This window comes from Ornithodoros turicata, chromosome 1 (genome assembly GCF_037126465.1).
Source record: "Ornithodoros turicata isolate Travis chromosome 1, ASM3712646v1, whole genome shotgun sequence".
In the NCBI taxonomy this organism is placed as follows: Eukaryota; Metazoa; Arthropoda; class Arachnida; order Ixodida; family Argasidae; genus Ornithodoros; species Ornithodoros turicata.
Genome location: NC_088201.1, coordinates 74,876,796 through 74,887,860, shown reverse-complemented (window position 1 = coordinate 74,887,860; position 11,065 = coordinate 74,876,796). Strand labels below are relative to the sequence as shown.

General features: G+C 47.2%; 2 protein-coding genes across 2 annotated transcripts; both read right to left on the bottom strand.

Annotated features, from left to right (window-relative positions):
• Positions 1 to 8,673: 8,673 nt before the first annotated feature.
• On the bottom strand, positions 8,674 to 9,186 carry LOC135374321 (uncharacterized). The gene has a single exon (XM_064607334.1). The coding sequence runs from the start codon at positions 9,184 to 9,186 to the stop codon at positions 8,674 to 8,676; it is 513 nt and encodes a 170-aa protein (XP_064463404.1).
• Positions 9,187 to 9,785: 599 nt separating this feature from the next.
• LOC135374228 (uncharacterized) lies at positions 9,786 to 10,664 on the bottom strand. Its single transcript, XM_064607251.1, has one exon. The coding sequence runs from the start codon at positions 10,662 to 10,664 to the stop codon at positions 9,786 to 9,788; it is 879 nt and encodes a 292-aa protein (XP_064463321.1).
• Between the last annotated feature and the right edge of the window lie 401 nt (positions 10,665 to 11,065).

Sequence of the window (11,065 nt, the reverse complement as noted above, 5' to 3'; positions counted from 1 at the left end):
TCTGGAACATAACTGTTCTCAGAAACACAGAACACAAGACGCGACATCAACAGATAGGCAAATGAGCTATGGCAAGCTCCACCTTGGGACAAAATCAACAAGTAATGCATGAAAAGTCAATGAGTGCCCGAAATGTAACATCCCTGACTGGTAGAAGGAGGGTCTTTGTTCAATCCCTGGTGCTAGCACTGACAGGCATTTTCATGAATTATTTGTTGAAGTTTCCATGTGCCTGTGAACATGAACCATTCATCAATCACTGAATCTTCATGTGGTGACGAGGGACTATGATGTGTCCTTAGGGTTGCTCACCACTTCAAAAAAAAAAAAAAAAGAATTAATGACAAGAAGTGAATAGTAATGTTTACTTTATAATGATTTTGCACAACAGAAAGAAGACGGTGGAGAGCATCTAAATTTTCATGAGATGAGGCTTTCGCGCAGAAGGCTGCAGTTCTTCAGGTCTAACATCAAGTTTAAAAAAATCCAGTATATATAAAGCATGTTCTAAGGCAAACAGCGAGTAGAACGAGGATTGGTACAAACATACAAATAAAAATACAAACATGTATAATAAAATAAAAAGGGGGTACGACTCCATCAGTTTCAAATAGACAAGTGATGAGTTGTGTAGCATAATACGTTAATGACCACGGTGGCCAGGTCTGTATTTGGCACAAAACATATTCACGGGCGACACATTCAGGGAAACTGTGCTACAGTGTCTTGTCAATTCATCCCTTGCCGGCTTGAAACTGATGGAATTGTACCCCCTTTTTATTTGACTACATATGTTTGTACTATACTTATTTTTATGCTGGTACCAACCCTCGCTCTCTGCCTTACAACATGTCTTATATATTTTAGGATTTTGTAACTTCATGTTAGACCTGAAGAAGTGCAGCCTTGTGCACCGAAGGGCTCGTCTCATTAAAATTTAGATGCTCTCAACCGTCTTCTTTCTGTTGTGAATCGCTATCGCGGGATACTCGCACATTGCTCTTCTTCGTACTATGATTTTGCAGTAAGAATATGTATTTTGGATAAAAAGGCTACACAGCACTACTCAGGTATTTTTGCCTAGTGAACAGCATGCATGCATGATGCACACAGTATTTGTGTAGTAGACCCTCTAAAGATGTAATGAATGTGGCATTGCCCACAGTAATGTACCAAGAGCAATAGAAATATTGTAGAATGGAGGTATTTTAGCTTATATGCCAATCCAGTACCACTGGCCAGTGTCAAATTATGACAAATATAGTTCCCATTTTTCTTAGCTCTCAGAACACAGACAGTGAATTAATAAGAGTAGACAATGTTAACATGAATTCTGGGCTGTTCTTCAATCAAACATTCGCAGATTGTAAAGGCACCTATCTCAATGGACGCTGATGACAGTGAAAATTCTAAAACGTTATCGGAGACGACAGCAGCTTCTGCGTGACAAAAAGGAGTGTATGTCCAACAGTAATCTAGCTAACAGTAACAAAAATGTGCAAAAGGCAAATTAACTGAACTAATGTAACATACCTTCAATATGACAGTGTGACAGTGAAGTTTGTACCTCCCCATCTACAGGAACCAGTGTTTGGACAGCAAAAGTGCTTAAATAACAGTTAATCGGAATGGCGACCTTTGTTTTCCACCCTGAAAACTGAGGTTGTAATGTTGAGGGTAGATTTAAGAGTGGTGTCAAGATGTCTGTATGAGAGCGCCGATGAAAAATGGAATATAGGTGAATACTCAAACTAGTCACATTGTCATACCTGTAGGTGGCAGCTAGACTGCAACTAACGTGTCAGCAATTTCTTCATGCACAAGATGCAAGCGAGACGCTGCTCCATTTCCGCCTTCAGTGTACACCTGTGGTAATTCACAAGTTAGATGATCAATACTGCTGTGTTGTTAATCGTGGCTATATCAGAGGAAGCGCAGTGGGACAGCTGCATAATCGATTCATGAAGCTTCCTATGTTTATATCTGAACCTCGACTTACCTTTCTGCTCTCGTTTTTTGCCTTGATCAGTCCGTGGCATGTTCAAAATCTGTGTGTCGGGCATCTCACTTCAGACGATTTCGTGCCGAGATTCCAAATTGCCTCTGGAGTCGCGCGTACCCTATGATAACATTCGTGGACGAAATCCTTGGAGTGAAACTCATACCGCAAGGCTGTCGCTGTCACGCAAGAGCTTCGCACTGCTCTTTTGGCAACTTATAATTGGTAACACTTGAATGCTCTGATGAATTTTTCTAACAGCGTAGCACCGTCGCATTCATGAAAACTTCGTCGTGGCATATCACGTATCATATCGCTTCAGCTCATAAAAGGCAAGGTCGGCACAAGGAAGTGCGCTTTCCAAACGACGTCGTGCCAAAGAAATGTTCACATTCTTTATTTCCGGCTTAGCAATAAAATAACAGCTGTTTGCTAATATACGATGCACAGAGAACGAAACCAAAGAAGCCAAGCGGCCAAGCCAAGAGTCCATGCCAAGCAAAACACAGATAAACCTAGAGCAGTGACGTCGGTGCGCCCACTGATCTACAGTAATAGGCTGGATAGCGGACTGAGGGTGCAACCGTATACGGTCACCGGCCGCCTTCTTGGGAAGCTCAAAACATTGCCGTCCGCGACATGCAGCTGCATATTCTGCATGCGCCTTTGCGTAGCATTTTTGTGGTGTCATGCCCGCCTGCTGTGGTTATGGGTGTACTGCAAGTACTGGCAAGGCACCGGGAACGACATTTCACAAGTAAGTGACTTATACCCCTGACACACGGGCACATTCAGGACATCTTATCTCAAGGCCTTTTGAAAATTCCACAATTGAAATAGAAAACATTCACGCAGCACTGTTTCGCGTTCTCTGCGGCATCGAACTTGTTGCCCTATCTAATAAAACAGTTGAGATAAAAGGCCCTAAATGTGCCCGTGTGACAAGGGTATAACTCTTGCAAATAAATGTGATTTATTGGCATAAATTGTTCAATGCAGGTCCCCTCACAGCCGCCCAGAACTTTTAAAAAAGTGGGTGGTGAATGTCAGGCAAAAGGACTGGACGCCGTCGAGGACATCAGTGGTCTGCATCAAACCTTTTAGAGGCAGGTGCTTCGATAGAACGGGGCAGACCGTTCGTTTGAGGCCTGACGCTGTGCCCACCAACTTCGACTTCCCAGAGCACCTCCAGTTAGTAATAATGCATGCGTCATATGTAGAGACCGGATTTATATGCACTAAAAGCTGGTTGAACACACATGCATGAAAAATTCATTAAAGTTGTTCAAAATCTAGAAATGCACTTGCACGCATTTAAAACACGCAACAAATTCGCTGGGGCCAGTGATTTATCCAGACCCCCCCTACACCCCCCAAATGTTGAGTGACACCCCCCTGACTTTTTCACCTGTGTACACCCTACAGGGGGTGCCCTTTCGATTTCAGCTTTATACAGCTGTCGGTAATGATATATTAAGCTGTAATGACGTCACTATAATAATGATGCCCCCCCCCCCAATTTTTTCCGACACCCCTCCATGCTTTGGATTCTGGATAAACCACTGGCTGAGGCAACACTATCTTAGGTTATGCAGTGTACAAAAAGCATTCAGAGTTGAAAGTATGTATTTGCATGAAAATCTGGCCTCTATGAATCATGTTTCCTAGTTGGAGTTTCAAGCGATGGTTGCTGATTGGAATCAGTATTGAATGTAGGGCATCTTAAAGCTGCAGCTAGTCCAATATATGAAAACGCTCCTGAATTATGCGTTCACATGCAGTTAAAAGCCACTTCATATTGCATAGGACAATACTAAGATGGACAAAAGAAAAAAAAAAGTATTGCATTAAAATTTTGCCTAACTTACTCATGTTAGTGGGGTATACTAACACACCAGCCATTTGTCTTTTTGGTGCATTCCAGCATGTTCACTGTACTTAGAGACAATAAATAATTTTTCAACCTCGAACGTCTACTCTTTATTCTCCCTGCTTAAGTTTGCGACAACATATGTGTGAATGCAGCCCAAATGAAAACCACGTGATCCGTCTGATCAAAGAAGTTTCCCAGTGCTACAGCAGGATCAGACTGTACCACCTTGCCAAGGAATATACAGAGAAGGTGACAGCCATGCCTCATCTTCGAAAGAAATTGTCAAGGTTGGTCGTATTCAACAACCAGTAATGCACTCTGCTCACTTACCTGGTTGACTGCTTCAAACTTCCCTTTGCAACTGGACTTGTGATACTTTGGTGTTGGAGCTTTCACCACAAGACCTTGCTACTTAGCCTTTTTATGACATATTCACTCTACCCCTTGTCATTTTGAACTGTCTTTACCACCATTTACCTTCTTAGTGCACATTTTTCTAGTCGATATGTTTTTACTGTCATATAGCCTTTATATCACATACTTTATCTCATTCTAGTCCTTTGGAATTGCTTTACTGCCGTTCGGCCTTTCATGTCATACCTGGTCAGGGTGTCGGAGCGAACCGAAAACCAGAACCGAAAACTGAAAAAAAAACCCCGCTATTTTGGTGCGAACCGGAACGCAATCGGAACCGTATACGTTTTTTTCGCTCAGGAGGGAAACCGAAAAATTGATTGAACGGTTTTCGGTCCAAGAAAAAGTTTCGCAAATTTGGATTATGAATGAGCGAATGAAACTGACGTCGTGTGTTGTGAAGTAATGTCACGGATACTTTACGAGGGTTACGGTTACGGTGGAATGTATGTCGGTATACTATGACCCCTTTGTAACGTTTTATCGTTCGGGCAAATAGACTTAAGCCTGATTCACACTGCTGCGTTTACGGTTGCGCTTGCGTGTCACGTCCGCTGACAGCGAATCATCGCAACGGGACATCCTTCAGGATGGAACGAAGGTACACGTAAGACGCCGTAAACGCTGTAATGTGAACCAGCCTTTAGAGGTACATGTGACCAGTTGTGACTCTCTACCAATGTGCCGTAGTGTTCGCTTTAATTTCATCCGCCCAAACCCTCCTCAACTAAACAAGACCCAAGGGGGCTGCGTAACGGCTTCTCTATCGGTAATGTCGCGCAAGGCGTGCCTTGTTTGAGAGCAGTGAAGTTGAATACATTTACGTATCTGCGAGGGCAAGCGAGTACGAAGTGGCGCTTCTTTTGTGGACAGGACACGAAGGAAAGAAAACGCAGCCGTCGAGCGCGTTTGTGAGTGAAGGTGTTCCTCGATTTGCGTCGTACTCATGCGGCGGTGCTTGTTGGCTAGGAAGCAGCAACGTACATTCGGACGGGACACGATCGCACCAATCCAGCAAGAAAGTACTTTATGTATGACATCACGACAAACAAGTCCTTCTGTATAATGGGCTTCAAGAAAGGGGAAAGCCTATTTGAACAGACAGTCACCTACAGGAACCAGCTAGGAGCTACCAATTTCACAGCTGCTTATTAATATTAAATACCATGTATGTGGAATAAACGGGTTTACATTTTGCAACATTGATGTTTTTTTTCTGGGAATGAATATGCCCACCAGAAGCGGAACCAGTTCAAAACCGGTGTGAACCGTTATTTTTTTGCTCCGGTGCCGTTATTTTTTTGCTGCTTTGAACCGGTACCGGACCGTTTATGATTGAACCGGAACGAAAACCGGAACGAAAAACGATTCGGTTCGACATCCTGTACCTAGTCATATCTAAACTTACCGTGCAAAGCGTAATGTTTATGCCCAAGCATTCATAGGCATATTAAGGTAGTGTCATAAGCAAACGTGCCAAACATTGCTGAATGCCACGACTCAATTCTGGGAATACTGCTCCTTAGCATCCCAGACCCCCGAGCAGGAAGGAAATGGGAGAAACACGAGAAGCAATACGCGCACACGCTGACAGACTACAAAGGAAACGTAACACAACAAATGCAACACCACACAAAACCAGCAAATCACATAATAGAAGTTCAAAGTACAAAATTGGAACGACACGCGCTCACACGAGTACAAAATAGACAGGAAATACCATGTACATGACGGGAATTTACACAAAAAACGTAAGGAACCCAATCACGAGGGATTTCTGTAGCGACCCGTGGCAAAATTTTAGCGAAGCAGCAAAGGAAGCGCTCACAAACAGCAGAGCATGTCACTGCTTACATGCATTCCTATGGGCTGTAATCGCTCTTTTGAGCACCGCAATATGGCGGCCGGTTGGCGTACCCTTTCTCGCGATACCCTCACCCATCGGCTATCCAGCCTTCTCTAAATAGAGATCAGTGGGTGCGCCCGTGCGCAGGGTTTGCCGACGAGACCGTCGGAAAAAAAAAAAAGTTTTCTACAAACAGTTGGACCGAGATATTTCGCACACATATTCAGTGTTCGCTAATGAACACATAGTGCGAGTATCGCTCAGTTCTACGGCACTTCAAAATCGGCATATCTGACCTTTAAACTGCTTCGTGCTGCGCAATCAGTGGATTCGGCAAGCACCACTATCACCCAGAACCACCTCCGGAAAAGAGAACGCGCAACAACGAGCCAGCGAGTTCACGCTATGCATGGCAGAAATAAGGAAATCAAAGTACGGTAGTCTGTGAGAGCCGTTTTCGAAGGCAACGAACAGCACAACGCAGAGCTGTCTGCACATGACCTTGATGAGCTTGGCAGCGAGGTATCTAATTCGTCGGAATAAAATCGAGCGACGCAGCGCACATTTTCGCTGTACATGGGTTTCTTAACTGTCAAAACAGGAAGCCTTCAATGTCCCATGTAGAAATTAATATGTATATGTGTGCGCACTTTTAAAAATCTGAGTATTGCTATGGTGACATACTATAATGACCAACGAGGAGTGTACACACGTAAAGATACATTCTCACTGCCAATAAGGAAAGTGCATTTTCATTCTTACAACCTTTTTTAAAGATAATTTGGGTGTTTATATAGTTCCAAGGTACGAAAAGTCTTCCGGCGCAACATTCCCGACATCATAATATTTATTGTTTTATGCATACCTCGTGCATATTTAGTCGTTTCGCGCCGCAGATTTGTATGCGTATTTTGGAAGATTTTTGTGCATTCATCCTGGACCCTAATGATAACGCTTGCGCTATATGCGTAGTACCATATTATGTGGAGGCATTGAGCTTCGATTTCCTATTCGCCATGACGAGAGGGCATTACTTCATCAAACGTTTTACTTTCCGTCCTACTGTCGTTCCAGAAACAAAACCTTTAACAACCACAGGTAAGTGCAACGGTACAATGCGTTCTACAGGCAGGGGAGACTTGATTACCGACTCTCAGCAGGTACCATAGCTTTGCTTCAACGTGTCCGATTAGTATTGCCGTTTTGAGGGTTACGTCCCCAGGTGCCTTGCAAGTGTCTGTAGGTATACCACCCTGAGCTTGCGGGTCTGGTTAAACTGCTGCTTCGAAGTCGTTAAACACAGAATCGGGGTTTGGGTTTCGGGACGAATGTTTCTTGCATAAGAACCATCAAAGTGTGACACGAGAGGATGGACATACATGCACTAGTGTTAACAGTGTTAAAGGATGTACGCGGCAAACATTGTCATTGAAGCGAAATTTGTGACAAGCCTGGTAGGTGGTTGTGCGACAGGCTGTATACGACATGCTAGTAATTTCTGTGAATGCTAATTCAACATTTATGCGCCTTCAAAGATGTACATGAGCGAGAAGAGGATTGCGGTACGCTTTTTAAGCTGGGCATCCTGTTTCCACGCGCATTTGTTCGGAGTCTGGTAATGTGCCTACCTGGTAAGTACTCGTTAAATGTACGTACCAAACCTCATCGCAAATGGAACCAAATAAACCGAACCGAACCGAATAAACTGGAACTGCACGGATCTTATATTGGTGCTCGAACTGTGGAACTAAGTGTTAAGAGAAAATTGTCGGTTACCAGACCGAAGCATAAAGACCAGGTTAGTTTATAGGGAGGATTTTGCCATATGGACCAGCCTATTTTTAAGGGCGTCATTCGGCAATCACAAAACTGACCGAGCAGGGCATTATTTCTGAGCAGCGCTTTATATCCGGCAATCAGGGCAGTCTTGGTGCAACAGCTAGCTCGCCTATCATTGTATAGAATATTCCGGCAGCTAGTGCTCACCCGGATACAGAACAACCAAGGGCTGGAACCGGAGACACGGAAGAAAAGAAATTTTTCTTCGTTGTGTCCGTTTCCAGTCCCCAGTATGCATCAGCTTGTCTCCGCTCTTTCACTTTTGTAGAAGAAGGCGGCCATTTGGGCGGCTGTGTGCCAAAATGCGCGTTGACTTATGCTCCTCCGCAAAAAAGTTGGAAGAATGATCTGCTGGCTTTGCTGAAGTCTAATGAAAATGTGGCGCAGGAAAGGACTGACAACCGTACCCGGCGACTGGTGGAGAACTGGTTTAGTCGCGCTCTGCGCGCTCACGTTCAAACTGAGCTGCCATCATCCGATGACACTAGTGCTGCTACAGGCCTCCCCCCCCCCCCCTAGACCCTGGTGGTAACCAGGGGAGAATGCCAGGAAACATTGCGCCGAGGGACAGAGCGTCGGCGGTGAGGGCCTCCACAGTGGGAGGGAAGGTCGGGGAGATGCACAGGGGCGACGAGTGTCTTAGATGAGCAGGCTTGACTATGTCGAGGGAGATGGTTTCGCGGCGGCCATTAAGGTAGACTGTTACGGTCTTGTCGCTGCTGCCAGTATCTTGTAAGAGCCAGCATATGCAGGCGTCAAGGATGGCTTGGCATGATCCACACAGACGAAGGCGTGAGAGGCATTGGCCAAATCCGGGTGCACGAAAATCTTCCTATGGGAAGGCTGACGAGGTAGGGCGGGTTTGACGGCCTGGAAATGCTGACGGAGGCGCGTTGCGAAGTCGTCACCGGTGAGGTGAGGCTTTGGGCTGGAATCGAGGAAGTCACCAGGCAAGCGCAAAGGGGAGCCGAAGAATAACTCTGCCGAGCTACACTTGAGATCCTGCTTTAGCGAAGAGCGTAGGCCGAGGAGCACCCACGGCAAATGGTCAACCCAGTTAGTGGGCTCAGGCTGGGAACAGAGAGCTGCTTTTAGCTGGCAGTGCAGCCGCTCCACCATCCCGTTTGCCGCGGGGTGGTAGGCCGTCATCATATGCTTGGCTACGATAGCTTTCAGAAAAGATGTGAAGGAGCGGGATGTGAACTGGCGTCCCATGTCGGTGGTCACAATGTCAGGGCATCCGAAACGGGCGACCCAACCGTGTAGAAACGCGCGGCCGACCGTATCCGCCGTCGCGTCTGGGATGGGTACAGCCTCTGCCCAGCGTGTAAAGCGGTCCACGCAGGTGAAGAGATGCCGGCAGCCGAGTGAAGTGGGCCAACCAGGTCCAAATGAACGTGGCAGAACCGGCCTTCGGGCGTGGGGAACGCTTTGAGTGGCGTCTGGATGTGGCGTTCAACTTTGGTCCGTTGGCAAGCAAGACAGGAGCGGGTCCAACTTTCAGATGTCCTTGCTGATATTTGGCCAGACGTAGCGGGTTGCAATGGCCTTCTGTGTAGCGCGCACGCCGGTGTGGGCGAGGCTGTGGTACTCGCAAAAGATCCGGCGGCGTAGCGGCTCGGGTACGAAGGGGCGATGATGCGCAGTGGACACGTCGCAGAAGAGAGGGTCGGCGCAACCAGGGAGGTGTATCTTTTGAAGGACGAGGGAGGACTCGCTGATCTCAGCGCCGGTATCAACAAGGCGGTATCCAGCAACGCGGTCACATACGACGAAAAGGCGGCTGGGGGTTGGGCCCGGATCGCTTGCCACCATCAGTGATCAGCCCGCGCGTTTCCCTGCCAGGCACAGGGCGAAATGCAGCGCTGGGCTCGATGTCGGAAACGGTGGTGGTACCAAAAAAGGATGGCACGGGAACGAGTATCTTCTGACGGCAGAGGCGGAGGGGTGGACGATTGGCCACGGGCCGGTGGAGGTCGGGAAGTGGAGCGGCGATGACGTCTTGAGCGACTTGCAGATAGTGAGTGGAACGCGTCCGTTAGCTCTTGAAGCTTCTCTTCTATGCGATCTAAGCGTGAAGGCTGAGCTGGTGTTGCCGCTGCCAGCACCGGCGGATGCCCAGGCGCAGAATAGTCTGCGATCCGATCTGCCAAAGCAGCAAGCTTGTCAAGGCTGAGGTCTTCGGATCCTGCCAGAACCATGCGCATTGCCTGCGGCAAACGCTGAAGAAATAATTCCCGCAAGAGCGGCTGCTGGCTCTGACTGGCGGAATCTCTGATCAGCTGCTTCATTCGGTGCAGCAGCTGTGATGGTTTACGGTCACCAAGGTCTTCTTCAGAAAGTAGCTGCTGAAACCGGGCACGTTCGGAAACTTCCAGGCGATCCAAAATGGCGCTCTTAAGAACGTCGTAGGCCTCAGTAAGCGAGACTGTGGCGAGGACATCATCCAGCTCGGCCGCAATTTCCGGAGGAAGGCCTGCAAGGAGGTGGAAGTACTTTGACCCGTTGGCTCTGTATGTGCCGAAGCGTAAATTGTGCCTCAACTTGCCGGAACCACGACCGAGGGTTCTGTCGCCAAAAAGGAGGAAGTCGCAGCTGTGGCGGGGCGGCGGCCGAAATGGCCGGGTCCGCTGTCGAAGTTGCGGGCAGCGGTGTACCAGCAGCGGGGACAGTTTGCGGAGGAGAGGTTCCATGAAACCAACCGAAGGTTTGTGTATGTCCAGGTTCGGGTCACCAAATGTGGCGCTGGAAAGGACTGACAACCATACCCGGTGACTGGTGGAGAACAACTGGTTTAATCGCGCTCTGCGCGCTCACGTTCAAACTAAGCTGCCATCATCAGATGGCACTAGTGCTGCTACAAAAACAAGATGAGGAACAGTCGCCCTTAGTGGATAACGGCCATTTCCCCGAGGATGAAGAAGAAGAAGACAAGATGAGGATGCCCTGTCTTGGGTCGTACCAATCTCCAGAAACACTATTAGCACGAGTTGGCGCAGCTGAAAATGGATATGACAATTACGATTTTTTTTCTTGCAAACTGGTGGATTTGCGTGTATCGTGTGTTGGGTATTACACCGCACTGAGGGTATTG

Excerpts from the sequence above, each read along its gene's own strand:
- LOC135374321 (XM_064607334.1), bottom strand. The coding sequence starts at position 9,186 with ATGGGACGCCAGTTCACATCCCGCTCCTTCACATCTTTTCTGAAAGCT.
- LOC135374228 (XM_064607251.1), bottom strand. The coding sequence starts at position 10,664 with ATGGAACCTCTCCTCCGCAAACTGTCCCCGCTGCTGGTACACCGCTGC.